This window comes from Bombina bombina, chromosome 5 (assembly GCF_027579735.1).
Source record: "Bombina bombina isolate aBomBom1 chromosome 5, aBomBom1.pri, whole genome shotgun sequence".
Taxonomy (NCBI): domain Eukaryota; kingdom Metazoa; phylum Chordata; class Amphibia; order Anura; family Bombinatoridae; genus Bombina; species Bombina bombina.
The window spans coordinates 137,747,304-137,764,112 of NC_069503.1; the positions used below are offsets into that span (position 1 = coordinate 137,747,304).

General features: G+C 39.7%; 1 protein-coding gene across 2 annotated transcripts in view; it reads right to left on the minus strand.

Annotated features, from left to right (window-relative positions):
• The window catches only part of SETD2 (SET domain containing 2, histone lysine methyltransferase), a 284,758-nt gene that overhangs the window by 197,143 nt on the left and 70,806 nt on the right, over nucleotides 1-16,809 (minus strand). For both annotated transcript variants that reach the window (XM_053713722.1, XM_053713721.1), the window contains exon 4: nucleotides 6,603-10,924. In XM_053713722.1, the coding sequence (XP_053569697.1) occupies nucleotides 6,603-10,924 (4,322 nt within the window). The remainder of the gene's footprint in view (nucleotides 1-6,602; nucleotides 10,925-16,809) is intronic.

Genomic DNA, 16,809 nt, shown 5'->3' on the forward strand with positions numbered 1-16,809 from the left:
TGTTCGAGTTTACCTTCTGTACCCTTACATCTCCCATATTATTAAGAGGTCCAAAAGTGGCCTTATGTACGATCTCGAAGGTATATATACTAATATGCTAGCCTTAAAATATGTCATATGAACATGTACTGTATATTATTTTCTCTTTTTTGCTCTTATTGGTTATATGTCTTGTATCCAAATCTTATTGCATCCTCCTTTACTGACATGTAATGTTTGTATGCCTTGAACTGAACCTCAACAAAAATGTAATTAAAAGAATATATATAAGAGGTTGGGGTCTCGTAGACTCTTATCACCATTAAAGAAACAAATTATGGTTTTAAAGGTGATAAGAGTCCACGATCCATTACTCCTGGGAACTAATACCCAAGCCATGGCAGAGGCCACGAGTAATAAAAAAAAGGGAGGGATTAACATCCTTATACCAAAAAAAAAAAAACACCTAAAGAAAAGAATTATCATTCATTTTTAACATTTTATAAATGCATAAACCGAGTTCTAAACAGAAACAACTGCCTGCAGAACTTTTCTACCAAAAGCAGCTTCTGATGAAGCAAAAAACATAAAAATGATAGAATTTAGTAAAAGTATGCAAGTAAAAGCAAGTAGCTGCCTTGCAAATTTTTTCCACAGAGGCCTCATCCTTAAATGCCCAGGAAGTGGTCACAGAGCATGTAGAATGAGCTGTAATACGTTTAGGAGGAGTTTGACCTGCTTCTACATAAACCATATTAATTGATTGCTTAATCCAGAGTAACAGTAGTTGCCTACTGTAGTAACAGTAGAGAGGCCAGCGTCCGAACAACATCCAAGTTATGAAGAAGTCTCTCAGAATAATTCTTAGGATTAGGACAAAGGTAAGGAACCACAATTTCCCAACTGATTGTCAGAAGAAACAACTAAGCAGAAAATCAAAAGCAGATCTGAAAACAGCCTTATCCTTATAAAAAATCAAATAAAGGAGGATCAAAAGAAATTGTCAGAGTTGTCTGCACTTTTCTATCAGATATCTAAAAAGAAATAAAGCTTTCCAGGAATCAAACTTAATATCCACCTTATGCATAGGTTTAAAAGGAGGATATATTCCAAGGAGGAGAAATAGGTTTTATTACTGGCTTTATTCTAGATAATTTTCCTGTGCAAAAGACAGAGAGATCAGAAATCTGCTTTCTGCAAGCCATCTTGAAGAAACTCAAGAATTCTAGGAATCCTAAAAGAATGCCAAGAATAATTATGAAGAGAACACTAAGAGATAATGGCTTTCCAAACATTTTAATAGATTCAAGTAACTGGTTTCCTAGCCTGAACAAGAGTATTAACAACAGACTCAGAAAAGCCCCTGACGAAGAACTATCCGTTCAATCCCCAGGCCATCAAGCTTAGAGATTTTAGATCTGGATGGAAAACAGGACATTGAGACAAGCTATCTTTTCTTCAAGGAATAGGCCAGGGTTGGCAATTGGACATCTGAACCAAACCTGCAAATCAAACTCTCAGAGGCCATTTCGGGGCAATTAGTATCACTGATGCATTATTTTGCCCGATCTTGGCTATAACTCTAGATAATATAACCAGAGGAGGAAACACATAAGCTAGCTAGAATGACCAAAGTATTCTCAGAGCATCCGTCTCCAGAGCCCTTGGATCCCTGGACCTGGAGAAATACTGAGGAAGCTTGTTCAAACTGAAAGCCATAAGATTTCTCTCTGGTAGGCCCCAAAGACTCACAGTCTGACTGAACACATCTGGATGAAGAGACCATTCCCTTGGATGGATAGTCTGACAACTGAGCAAATCTGCATCCCAATTAGAACATGAACAGCAGATATATGAATGATGGATCTCTGCCCAATCCAGAATTCTCTGGACTTTTTCATCACCAAGGAACTCCTGGTTCCCCATGGTGATTGACATAACCTACAGCTGAAACATTGTCTGGCTAAAAATGAAGGATTCCTTCCTTAACTGGGGACAAAAGAGAACAGTCCAGAGAATTGTCCGGAGTTCCAATATATTTATGGGCAACATGGCCCCCCAGACAGATTTGCATCTGTTGAAATCACAGTCAACAAAGGACAAGCAAAGCTTGCTCCCTGAGAAATGTGCTGGGTAAACTAACCACCACAAGAGAGATCACCTTACAAGAGAACTCAGGAAGATAATTTTTTATAACCGGGAGTGATCCCTGTTCCACTGACTATGCATGCAAAGATGAAGAGGCCTCATATGAAGCTGAGCAAAAGGCACCGCGCATCTGCCGTTTCCACTATCAGACCTATTTACTTCCATGCAGGAAGATACTGAAGGGATACTGAAGTCTAAGCCTGAATATTTAGACAGGCAGACATTAACTTTGAAATCCTTGTCTCTGTAAGAGACAATCTCATGGACACAATCTATTTAAAATACTAGAAAATTCACCTTTGTCTGAGGAATCAAAGAACTTTTTGGCAAATTTATATTCCAACAATGAACCTGAAGAAATGACAACTGGTTGACCCAAGATTCTGCTAAAGGAATAGCTGGAGCTTAAAGGGACAGTTCACCCAAAACATTCTCCCCTTTAAATTATTCCCAATGATCCTTTTTACCTGCTAGAGAGTGTATTAAATTGGTTGCAAGTAGCTCCTTTACTCATATTTCATCATTTGAAATAGCTGATTTAGCTTGTGGTTTCCCAACCTATACTGAAAGTTTTGATACTGGCGTATACGCTATTGACAAGCCTAAGTAAACACAGCCAGCAGAAGAGATTACACTTTTAGTGGGATGCAGGATAGTTAAGTAATAAAATGATAATTTTCCATTGTTCTCTCTAAGTATTGAGCTTTGGTGTTCCAGACAAATATAAGATAAGGAAGCAAGTGTGTGTACATAAAGTTATAACATAATGAGATCTGATATTACCTGAAGCTCAACCCATTGTAATAGGCTGTGGTTTCAAAGCACAAAACCAGCTACTTCATATACACAAATAAACCCGAAAATGCAATTTCTCAAATATTTTATACTCTGCAGTTGGTATAACAAGTCATTTAAAATACATTAATGTAAAAACAATTTTACAGTGTACTGTCCCTTTAAAGGACCAGTAAACACAGCAGATTTGCATAATCAGCAAATGCAAGATAACAAGACAATACAATAGCATTTACTCTGAATTTCAAATGAGTAGTAGATTCTTTTCTAACACATTTTAAAGTTATATATATTTCCAATCCCCCTGTACCATGTGATAGCAATCAGCCAATCACAAATGCATATACGTATAGTCTGAGTTCTTGCACATGCTCAGTAGGAGCTGGTGACTCAAAAAAAGTGTAAATATAAAAGACTGTGCACATTTTTTTTAATGGAAGTAAATTGGAAAGTTGTTTAAAATTACATGCTCTATCTGAATCATGAAAATTTAATAAAGCCTGAGTGTCCCTTTAAACAAAGATATTGCCAAATAAGGGAAAACGGACCTTATTACCGAAATCAAGGCACCCAGAACTTTTGTAAAAATTCTTGGTGCAGTGGCCAGACCAAATGGAAGAGCCACCAACTGATAAGGTTTGTCCAGAAAGGCAAACCTCAGGAACCTGTGATGATCCGAGTGAATAGGCATCCTTTAAGTCTATTGTCGACAAAGTGACCTTGACGAATAAAAGGAAGGATAGTCCTGATGGTTTCCATTTTGAAAGTTGAAATCCTGACAAATTTGTTCAAAAACTTTAAATCCAGAACAGGCTGAAAAGGTTCCCTCTTATCTTGGGAACTATAAAGACATTTGAGTAAAACCCTTTTACCTGTTCTAAAGGAGGAACTGGGACTATAACCCCTATAAGATTCTAGATCTGAAACACATTGCAGAAAAGCCTGAGCTTTCACCGTCTTCCTTGGTACCCTTGAGAAAAAAAAAAATCTGTCTCTGGGAGGATTTTAATTGAAGCCTATTAGATACACTTGAGAGACAATTTCCAGAGCCCAAGGGTCTGGAACTGAGCAAAACCATGCATCCTGAAAATGCATAAACCTGCCCCCTACCAGAGATACTGGACTAGGGGCTGCACCTCTGTTCTGACTTACAATAGGGGTAGAATTTTTGGACTGCTTGGACTTGTGTCAATTGGAACCAGGCCTCCAGGGCTTACCTGAGCCGCTTTGATCAGAAAAAGAGGTAACCGATTGTTGCTCCTTGTTATGACAAAAGGAACAAAATTGACCAGAGGTTTTAAATTTACCCTTAAACTTCTTATCTTGTGGAAGAAACTTACTCTTGCCACCAGTAGCTGCTGAAATGATATTGTCCAGTTTAGTCCCAAAAAGTCTATTACCTTGTAAAAAGGGATAGAAAGTAATTTATTATTAGAAGCTGCATCAGCTGACCAAGATTTAAGCCATAAAGCACATCTGGCAACAACTGAAAGACACAAATTCTTAGAGCTAATTCTAATATCAAGAATAGCATCACCCACAAAAGCATTAGCACATTTAAGTATCTCTAAAAGATCTAGGAACGTATCTCTATCAGACTCCATATCCAGAACCTGAGCAGAGAAATTCTCTAACCATTTAGAGATAGCAGCCAATACACCAGCAATGGCAAAAGCAGCTTTAAAAATATAACCAGAAAAGAGATAATAAGATTTTCTGAAAGAGGAATCAAGCTTCCTGTCTAATGTGTCTTTAAAAGAAAAACTACTTTCCATGGGAAGATTTTTTTTTATTTTTTTAGCTAAAGCAGAAATAGCATGATCCCCATTAGGGACTTTATCAAAATGTTCATACCTAGACTGAAAAGGATACATTTTCTTAAATCTGGGAGGACTAAAAAAGTAAATTTATGCTTACCTGATAAATTAAATTTCTTCTACGATACGACGAGTCCACGGATTTCATCCTTACTTGTGGGATATTAACCTCCTGTTAGCAGGAGGTTAAAGTCCCACAAGTAAGGATGAAATCCGTGGACTCGTCGTATCTTGTAAAAGAAATACTTAAAGACTTCAGCCAATCTTTAGCAACAATTTTAGAGATATGTTATATGAACAGGAAAAAATTCAGATAATTCATCCCGATATTTAAAATAAGTATCTAGTTGACCCTTAGAAGTGTCCCCAGCAGAGGTATCATCTGAAACCTCCAAAGCAAGTAATACTTCTTTAAGTAAAGAGCAGATTAATTCAGTCTTGAACAAAAACACAGAGGAAGATAAAACGGTATCAGAAGTCTGGCAAACTCCCTAATTATTACAGAACATGGAGGGCGGAAGGCAGCCAACAGATCTGTGATAGCAGACTTGATGCACTTCCCTCAGATAAGGAGTGTCGTCTAGTTGTTCCTGTTAAACACAGACATAAGAGACAATCCCTTTAGATGCCAAAAATGCAGTGGGTTGGTCACAACGCATACATTTTTGATGACAAGAATTACATAAATTGAACAGGAGGGAGAACCTCAGCCTGTTTATATAAAACACATTTATAAATTATTGAAAAATGCTTATCTGAAATGGCTTCCAAATCTGGATTAGGCCAAGCTTGCAAGGAATAACTATGATCCATGATGAATATAGAGCTCAGAGGAAAGGGGAACCCACACCAACCACCCAGCAGCCCAACTTGTACTAAAGGCAGCGACCGCTGCATCAGAACGCATGGTACGAGCGAGCAGACAAACATCAAGCGAGAACAAAAAAAAAGGCAGAAAGGAAAGTAAACCCCCCCATTGAAATACAAAATATCTATATTACTCTGAGCTCTCTCAGCCTGTTTGCTTAGCAGACTGAATATATGTGCTAAATAAGTTAGCAAAAAGCTGGCCAATGGCATTCCTAATGGATTTCAGCATGAAATACAGATGGCCCCCAAACAAATTTAAAAAGCTTTTAACCTAGTACTGAGAAAGTTATCAGTAGGTTTCAAGCATGTCCTGAAGTAAAAGCTTTAAAAGTACACAGGAAGTTTCCTGCACTAAATGTGAAAACATAATATCTTTATACCTTTTAAATAAAGGGGGATAATGATAAACTTAATACTGAACACTCCAATATGTCCCTCATGACAAAATCAGTACTGAATAGGGGAACTCCAGGGTCCTAACCAGGAAACCCTAAAATAAAATAATCTTGCACATCTTCATTCTTCACCTACCTCCAGCGGAGGCAAAGACCAGACTGATTACCATAGAGGTGGGAGGGTTTATAGACAGCTCTGAGGTTTGTGAATCTTTGCCTCCTCCTAGTGGCAGGAAAGGTAATTCCCAGTAGTAATGGATCGTGAACTCATCACTTATATGAAAGAAATAGGGTACACTGGCCCTTTAAGCTAAAGATAATATCTCAAAATTACATTATAATCATATCTTTAAACATTACAAAAGTAAATTAATATATATTACTCAAATTTACAATATTTGTTACAAACACACAATTATCTAATGAGTAATGTGGAACAGCCTTTTCTGGTACTGTGGGCCACACAAAAACACTTTAAGGGCTAGATATAGTCAGTGGACATAGTGGGGATCACCATACTTTAAAGGTAAAATGGCCCACTAGATTTAGAAGATAAAATTTGGTCATAAGCAACAAAGACATGCATAAGAAATCTTACCTTTCTGTTAAGTAAACATTCTCTTCAATGAGATCAAAGAAAGGAGGCATTTTGCGCTGTCTGGAAAAGTCCTTCCAATGCTGAGTGTCCCTGAAGTCATCCATACAGCACAGAATGCCTTTAGGTTCATCTCTCAAAAGCAAAGAGTCCATCAGATTTGCTTCAACCTTGACATTTTTGTCACGCAGGTCTAAATCGCTTTCAGACTCACTCTCCACTTCCTGTCTCCTTTTCTTTGGAGGCCCCCGATCTTTTAAGTTAGAGATCTTTACTGGAGCTTCCCTTTTCTTAATAGGTTGGACAGGTTCCTTTGTGGAGTTGCTACTGATTTCATGAGCCTGCACTGAGCCAGTTGCCCCAAGTCTTTCAGTATATATCACGTTTGGCTGGAATGAAAGGTTTTCCCCATGTTCTGTTCTCCAAGTGTAATCTTCGTCTTCCTCATAACAATTTGTAACAGAATCAGGTATTGGATCACAAGATCTCTCATAATGGCCTTTAGAACCTTTGTTGTGAAATCCTGAATGCCAATAACCGTTGCCTTCTCTATAAGTCTTTGAAGAATCATACTCTTCAGAGTCCTGCTGGTAAAGGTAATCAGAATACACGTAACTACTGTCGGGTTGCTGGTAAGTACTGCTGGGTTTTTCTGGTTGGCTGAAGTCCCAACCAAGGCTAGATAAGTCTGTTGTCTGAAAGCCATCTATTTTAGAAAAATCCTTTGGTGCACAAGTTTGCGCAACGGCTGGGATCTCCTGCCTACTATCTGGCCTTCCGGCAGAACTTGGTAATGGCTGCTGGTAGGAACTTTCAAAATTAGAAGGGTGGGGTGGTGGCTCCATCTCGGCATGCTGGTGACTACTTTCTTTATTTAAGTCAATGGGCTCTTTCTCTGCATTATTTTCAACAGAGTTATCTCCATTTGCATGGACAAAGCCCTCAGGCTGACTTGTACTAACAACTCCATCGGGTTGATGTTGTTCAGTATTTGGTTCAAGTGTTTTAGTAAGGGTCCCACTTTGCTCGGTTGCAATAACTTCAGGTCCTTCATCCAATTTGCTAGGTAAGTTGCTGCTTTCTTTATCTTCTTTTTCCACACATTCCAAATGCTCAACAGATGACATTTGCTCTGGCTTCTCAACGTCCTCATTATCAGACAACATGGGAAGTCCCTGGTGACATGGAGATGATGAAGGGCAAGTTTCCTCCTTTACTATAGTGGAATTTTTGGGGACTACTACAACAGAATGCAAGCGGCATCTGGGCATGCTGCTATCATCTGAATCACAATCTTCTGTGTCACTTTCATCACTATTGCTTTCTTCAGTGTCAGAATAATAGTCCCTTACAGCACTAATAAACACAGATGCTTTTTTGCTGTTATCACATTTTTTTGGAGGGATTTCAACTACAAGCTTGTCTAAGGCTATGCTACTTTCCTGTGTGTCAGAAGGTACATTTTCCTCAGACATGTTTTCTTTATCACTTGTTATATGGACTTCTGTTTGCCAAGTCAAATCATTTGACATGTTTACTTCTTCTACAACACTTTCCTGCTCTGCACTTTGTTGGTTTACTACAGAAGATTCCTCTTGGCTTGAGACAGTAGAAACTGATGAGACCTCTAAATGTTCATGTACCAAGCTTGTTTGCATCAACTCATTGACTTGATTGATCTCTGCAGATGCCAGTGTTGGAGAGTCATTATCCGTTTCATTTTTCAAAACATGTCCATCCACTAGTAGATGACAATCCTGACTTTGAACACTGTTTATACTAATGGGCGGATCATTTGTTTCAATAATGTCTTCATTTTGCATAAGGTCATTATGAGTGTTCTCAAGCACATTTGGTCTCTCTGAAATAAGGCTCTCTGTTACAGTAATTTGTTGGTCAGCACAATACTCTGTAAAGGACATATTGTTCTCATCATTTTGTACAGGTTCAGACTGTTTAGATTCATCTGCAGGGGTTGTATCATAATCAGAAAAAGATGTATTGTTGCTATTACATGGAAGGCTTGAGTCTTTGGAACCATTTAAAACTAATTCTTGGTTTTCAGTATCAGTTACAGTCAATAGTTTTGAATTATCCAGATTTATGCATGCACTTTTGATTTCACCTGGTCCTAAAGATAATTGGGATTCATTTGTTTCATCATCTAAAGCTCCTGAGCCTGAATCAGTTATTTCTGTATGATTTAATATAGTTTCAGGTTCACATGTGTTTTCAACTTCTGAAGAAGCTACAAGGCTTATTTCTTTAGAATCTTCAACTACAGGTACACTCATTGTACTTACACAGTTATCAGAAGCTGCCAAAACATCTTCCTCCTCCATTACATCATCAGTGCTACTGAGTGTTACAAACTCCCATGATTCTTTGGGAGACATAGTAAAATTTTCTTGAACAGGGCTTTGACTTTCAGCACGCTTTGATGTTATCATGCCTTGTATTTTCTTACTATATTTGTTAAATTCATCATCAAAACTTGGTGAATGTATTAAAGATACCTTGATGTTCTTCTTGTTAGAATAAAGGTGGGGTGTTTGTTGCTGCTCTGGCAAAACAGTCTTTGTGTGGACAGGAAAAGTTACAGAGAAAAGTTCCTCTTTTTTAAAAGTTTTGTGCTCCTCTTTACCTGAATAGATTGGTGAAAGCTTCTTTTCTACATCCCATTTTGAGCTTTTGGACCCAGAATTAAAATAGTCTTGCTTGACATCTACCGTTTTGGATGAATTTGATCTTGAACTGGAACTCACACTGTAGTCCGCTTTTGAGTTTGATGATCCTCCTCTACTCTCTGTTTCTTTTTGAGGAGAACCTTTTCGAGTTGGTTCTGAAGCCTTCTTATTATCTTTTTCAGAACGGCTTGAGGTTCTTTCTTTCCGATCCACATTGTCATAAGAAGACTCTCTCTTAGATGTTCTTTCATATTTCGAATGGTAAGAATTTCTAGAATCTCTGTAGGATGAGGAATGAGATGAAGATGATGGGCGCCTGGATTCACTTGATTTAGAATAGCTCCTTCTGTAGTCATCATCTGAATCAGAACTGTCTCTTGCTTTACTATCTGTATAAGAACGAGAATAGCGTGTTCTGTAAGGTGAGCTTCGATGGTATCTTCGCTCAGACTCATAATAATGTGATCGATCTGATCTAGAATAAGAGGAACTTCCTTTTGAAACTCTGTCCGATTTAGACCGTGATCCTGAGCGGGACCTACTCCTCCTCCTGTCACGTTCTGACCTAGAATGTGAGTAAGAATACTTTGACTCTCGGTCTGATTTGGAGTAGCTAAAATGTTTTTCATCTTTCCCAGATTTTGATCTTGAGGAAGAATATTTTCCAGTATCATCATTTCTTAATGACCCTGAGCTTCTTTTTGAGTCTCTCTCTTTACTCGCAGCATGTTTTAAATCCTGTGATCTATGACTTGAAGATGTTTGGACCGAATCTCCATCTGATTCTGAACCAAGAACGTTTCCATCCGAGTGTGAGAACTTAGATTTAGCACTTGCCTTTTCTGGACTAGGGTTTGACTTAACGGTTTGGGAACAATTTAAGCTCTTTTCTTCCTTCCCATAATGTGAATTTTCTTTTGGAGTCAGTAAAACGTCCTTCTCAGAGGTCCTCTGAACACACTGTGTTTCTACAGTTGAAACAATGTCCTGTTTGCCGTCAAAAACAATTGGTTCTGGTGACAATAAGTTTTCACTTGCATTTGCTGATGTAGAGGACAAATCATCATTCAATGGATTCTGAAACGTTACAAAAGAAGGAGCGTTTTCAGCTGTGGATGCTACAGTTAATTTAAGAGATGATGATGATGTTTCGGACTCCGTAGAAGTGTTTAATGTTTCTTCTGTTGATGTCAAAGAGGAGGTGAATACTGGAGATGGAAGAACAATAGAAGGTTGTAATAAAGGTGGGGGTGAAACTGGAAGTTTGTTTGTAACACTTATAAGGTGTTTCTTGAAATGTATTTTTCCACGTTCCACCTTAGGTTTAGGTGGAGAAAACTCTTCACTTGAACCAGTGGACTCTGTGAACTCCATTTTAAGTTTTGTAATATGTTCTGCTGCGTTAAGCATGGGTAAGGGGCTTGGGGCATCATTTTGTTTTTCATTACCCAGAGGGGGTAGTAACCGATTTTGCAAGGTTTTCTTTGTGAAGCTGAAACTGAATGAAACCTTCTGTCGTCCTTGCTGTTCTAAGTTCACCTTCGACTTGGTTCCCTTTGGTAAAAACCGGCTTGAGGAAAGAGCCTTGAAAGTAGCAGGTTTATTGAAGACTGTTTTCTGTATGTCTTCATTCTTGGCCTGTAAAGAATTAAAACATATACAGTAAGACGCAATGATTTGACAGTATACTCGTGCACCATCTCCCTTTATAACGTTGGCTGACATAACATTTGCAAATGCTTACAGTAACGATGAATAATAACTGCGTTATGCAAATTGACTCTACGTACATTACTGACACATCATTAACATATTAAATACATTTACCAAGTGGAAGAAAGCAGATTTGTGCATACAGTATTAAAAAGTCTAGCAAAGGTCATAAAAAATTAAAATCTGAATTTACAGTGGCATTCTACTGCACAAATGAAATGTTCTAATTGGTTACAGCATGTTACTTTTGCACTAGAGCTACTTTTTAACTATGTGTTTAACCCGTACAAATAGGTTAAACACATAGCTAAAGTCCTGCTAACAGTCACAATATGTTGCAGATACTGAGAAGAATATGGCTATTAATCCAACTGGGAGCCCCATATGCATGTAGCCTCTAATCACCAGTCATGTTCTTCTCAATAGCTGCAACGGGTTCCAGCTCCGGGTGGGGCTTAACCTATGTGTTTAACTACTTTTTAGGGGTTAAAGTGATGTTAACTTTTAGAGTAAAAGAATGTTGTAATGAAAAATATATTAGTTTGCTGCAAGTAAAACCACATAATTATTATTATTTTTTAAAGTAAATATATATTATAATAATAAAAAAATGTATAGTCCTAATTGGTAGTCTCTTCCTCCGCCCCCCTTCATTTCCTTTTTTGGCTGGACTGTGATATATAGAGCACTCCCACCCACTCTAGACTCTGCATAGGCTTTCTATGGGCTTTAAAGGGGCTGGACTTCAAGATTGTCAACTGACACACATGTTGATTGGATGTTCATTGGAATTGACATAAAAAAATAAAAAGTCATCCAAGTGGGTCGGCATAACATTGCAACAGAAGCATTACTACATGAACTAATTTAACCCTTTCACAGATGGATTAAAAACAAAAGAACAAAAAGTACTCTTGCTAGACAATGACAAACGAATACACATATACAAGATCTGAGCATTCATCTTCGTTAATTAACCCCTTAATGACAACAGTACTTTTCCATTTTCTGTCCGTTTGTGACAAAGGCTATTTTTACATTTTTGCGGTGATTGTGTTTAGCTGTAATTGTCCTCTTACTCATTTACTGTACCCACACATATTATATACCGTTTTTCCCGCCATTAAATGGACTTTCTAAAGATACCATTATTTTCATCATATCTTATAATTTACTATAAAAAAAATATAAAATATGAGGAAAAAATGAAACAAAAACACTTTTTCTAACTTTTAGCCCCAAAATCTGTTACACATCTGCAACCACCAAAAAACACCCATGCTAAATAGTTTCTAAATTTTGTCCTGAGTTTAGAAATACCCAATTTTTACATGTTCTTTGCTTTTTGTGCAAGTTATAGGGCCATAAATACAAGTAGCACTTTGCTATTTCCAAACCACTTTTTTTCAAAATTAGCGCTAGTTACATTGGGACACTGATATCTTTCAGGAATCCCTGAATATCCCTTGACATGTATATATTTTTTTTAGAAGACATCCCAAAATATGGATCTAGGCCCATTTTGGTATATTTCATGCCACCATTTCACCGCCAAATGCGATCAAATACAAAAAACAGAATTTATGTTTACCTGATAAATTACTTTCTCCAACGGTGTGTCCGGTCCACGGCGTCATCCTTACTTGTGGGATATTCTCTTCCCCAACAGGAAATGGCAAAGAGCCCAGCAAAGCTGGTCACATGATCCCTCCTAGGCTCCGCCTTCCCCAGTCATTCGACCGACGTAAAGGAGGAATATTTGCATAGGAGAAACCATATGATACCGTGGTGACTGTAGTTAGAGAAATTAAATCATCAGACCTGATTAAAAAACCAGGGCGGGCCGTGGACCGGACACACCGTTGGAGAAAGTAATTTATCAGGTAAACATAAATTCTGTTTTCTCCAACATAGGTGTGTCCGGTCCACGGCGTCATCCTTACTTGTGGGAACCAATACCAAAGCTTTAGGACACGGATGATGGGAGGGAGCAAATCAGGTCACCTAGATGGAAGGCATCACGGTTTGCAAAACCTTTCTCCCAAAAATAGCCTCAGAAGAAGCAAAAGTATCAAATTTGTAAAATTTGGTAAAAGTGTGCAGTGAAGACCAAGTCGCTGCCTTACATATCTGATCAACAGAAGCCTCGTTCTTGAAGGCCCATGTGGAAGCCACAGCCCTAGTGGAATGAGCTGTGATTCTTTCAGGAGGCTGCCGTCCGGCAGTCTCATAAGCCAATCTGATGATGCTTTTAAGCCAAAAAGAGAGAGAGGTAGAAGTTGCTTTTTGACCTCTCCTTTTACCAGAATAAACAACAAACAAGGAAGATGTTTGTCTGAAATCCTTTGTAGCCTCTAAATAGAATTTTAGAGCACGAACTACATCCAAATTGTGCAACAAACGTTCCTTCTTTGAAACTGGATTCGGACACAAAGAAGGCACAACTATCTCCTGGTTAATATTTTTGTTAGAAACAACTTTCGGAAGAAAACCAGGTTTAGTACGCAAAACCACCTTATCTGCATGGAACACCAGATAAGGAGGAGAACACTGCAGAGCAGATAACTCTGAAACTCTTCTAGCAGAAGAAATTGCAACCAAAAACAAAACTTTCCAAGATAATAACTTAATATCTACGGAATGTAAGGGTTCAAACGGAACCCCTTGAAGAACTGAAAGAACTAAATTGAGACTCCAAGGAGGAGTCAAAGGTTTGTAAACAGGCTTGATTCTAACCAGAGCCTGAACAAAAGCCTGAACATCTGGCACAGCCGCCAGCTTCTTGTGAAGTAAAACAGATAAAGCAGAAATCTGTCCCTTCAAAGAACTTGCAGATAATCCTTTCTCCAAACCCTCTTGTAGAAAGGATAGAATCTTAGGAATTTTTACCCTGTTCCATGGGAATCCTTTCGATTCGCACCAACAGATATATTTCTTCCATACTTTATGGTAAATTTTCCTAGTTACAGGCTTTCTAGCCTGAATAAGAGTATCAATGACAGAATCTGAGAACCCACGCTTTGATAAAATCAAGCGTTCAATCTCCAAGCAGTCAGTTGGAGTGATGCCAGATTCGGATGTTCGAACGGACCTTGAACAAGAAGGTCCCGTCTCAAAGGTAGCTTCCATGGTTGAGCCGATGACATATTCACCAGGTCTGCATACCAAGTTCTGCGTGGCCACGCAGGAGCTATCAAGATCACCGAAGCCCTCTCTTGATTGATCCTGGCTACCAGCCTGGGAATGAGAGGAAACGGTGGGAACACATAAGCTAGGTTGAAGGTCCAGGGCGCTACTAGTGCATCTACTAGAGTCGCCTTGGGATCCCTGGATCTGGACCCGTAGCAAGGAACCTTGAAGTTCTGACGAGACGCCATCAGATCCATGTCTGGAGTGCCCCATAATTGAGATATTTGGGCAAAGATTTCCGGATGGAGTTCCCACTCCCCCGGATGAAATGTCTGACGACTCAGAAAATCCGCTTCCCAATTTTCCACTCCTGGGATGTGGATTGCAGACAAGTGGCAGGAGTGAAGCTCCGCCCATTGAATTACTTTGGTCACTTCTTCCATCGCCAGGGAACTCCTTGTCCCCCCCTGATGGTTGATATATGCAACAGTCGTCATGTTGTCTGATTGAAACCTTATGAATTTGGCCTTTGCTAGTTGAGGCCAAGCCTTGAGAGCATTGAATATCGCTCTCAGTTCCAGAATGTTTATCGGGAGAAGAGATTCTTCCCGAGACCATAGACCCTGAGCCTTCAGGTGTTTCCAGACCGCGCCCCAGCCCACCAGGCTGGCGTCGGTCGTTACAATGACCCACTCTGGTCTTCTGAAGCTCATCCCTTGGGACAGGTTGTCCAGGGTCAGCCACCAACGGAGTGAATCTCTGGTCCTCTGATCTACTTGGATCGTCGGGGACAAATCTGTATAATCCCCATTCCACTGTCTGAGCATGCACAGTTGTAATGGTCTTAGATGAATTCGCGCAAAAGGAACTATGTCCATTGCCGCAACCATCAAACCTATTACTTCCATGCACTGCGCTATGGAAGGAAGAAGAACAGAATGAAGTGCTTGACAAGAGCTTAGAAGTTTTGATTTTCTGGCTTCTGTCAGAAAAATCTTCATTTCCAAGGAGTCTATTATTGTTCCCAAGAAGGGAACTCTTGTTGACGGGAATAGAGAACTTTTTTCTACGTTCACTTTCCACCCGTGAGATCTGAGAAAGGCTAGGACAATGTCCGTATGAGCCTTTGCTTGTGGTAGAGACGCCGCTTGAATCAGTATGTCGTCCAAGTAGGGTACTACTGCAATGCCCCTTGGCCTTAGCACCGCTAGAAGGGACCCTAGTACTTTTGTGAAAATTCTTGGAGCAGTGGCTAGTCCGAATGGAAGTGCCACAAACTGGTAATGCTTGTCCAGAAAGGCGAATCTTAGGAACCGATGATGTTCCTTGTGGATAGGAATATGTAGATACGCATCCTTTAAATCCACCGTGGTCATGAATTGACCTTCCTGGATGGTAGGAAGAATTGTCCGAATGGTTTCCATCTTGAACGATGGGACCTTGAGAAATTTGTTTAGGATCTTGAGATCCAAAATTGGCCTGAATGTTCCCTCTTTTTTGGGAACTATGAACAGATTAGAGTAAAACCCCATCCCTTGTTCTCCTAATGGAACAGGATGAATCACTCCCATTTTTAACAGGTCTTCTACACAATGTAAGAATGCCTGTCTTTTTATTTGGTCTGAAGACAATTGAGACCTGTGGAACCTTCCCCTTGGGGGTAGTTCCTTGAATTCCAGGAGATAACCTTGAGAAACTATTTCTAGCGCCCAAGGATCCTGAACATCTCTTGCCCAAGCCTGAGCGAAGAGAGAGAGTCTGCCCCCCACCAGATCCGGTCCCGGATCGGGGGCCAGCATCTCATGCTGTCTTGGTAGCGGTAGCGGGCTTCTTGGCCTGCTTACCTTTGTTCCAGCCTTGCATCGGTCTCCAGGCTGGCTTGGTTTGAGAAGAATTACCCTCTTGCTTAGAGGATGTAGAATTTGAGGCTGGTCCGTTTCTGCGAAAGGGACGAAAATTTGTTTTATTTTTAGCCTTAAAAGACCTATCCTGAGGAAGGGCGTGGCCCTTTCCCCCAGTGATGTCTGAAATAATCTCTTTCAAGTCAGGGCCAAACAGCGTTTTCCCCTTGAAAGGGATGTTAAGCAATCTGTTCTTGGAGGACACATCCGCTGACCAAGACTTCAGCCAAAGCGCTCTGCGCGCCACAATAGCAAAACCTGAATTTTTCGCCGCTAATCTAGCTAATTGCAAAGTGGCGTCTAAGGTAAAAAAGAGTTAGCCAACTTAAGTGCTTGAACTCTGTCCATAACCTCCTCATAAGAGGATGCTTGATTGAGCGACTTTTCTAGTTCCTCGAACCAGAAACACGCTGCTGTAGTGACAGGAACAATGCATGAAATTGGTTGTAGGAGGTAACCTTGCTGAACAAACATCTTTTTAAGCGAACCCTCTAATTTTTTATCCATAGGATCTTTGAAAGCACAACTATCTTCTATAGGGATAGTGGTGCGTTTGTTTAGAGTAGAAACCGCCCCCTCGACCTTGGGGACTGTCTGCCATAAGTCCTTCCTGGGGTCGACCATAGGAAATAATTTCTTAAATATAGGGGGAGGGACAAAAGGTATGCCGGGCCTTTCCCATTCTTTATTTACAATGTCCGCCACCCGCTTGGGTATAGGAAAAGCTTCGGGGGGCACCGGGACCTCTAGGAACCTGTCCATCTTACATAATTTCTCTGG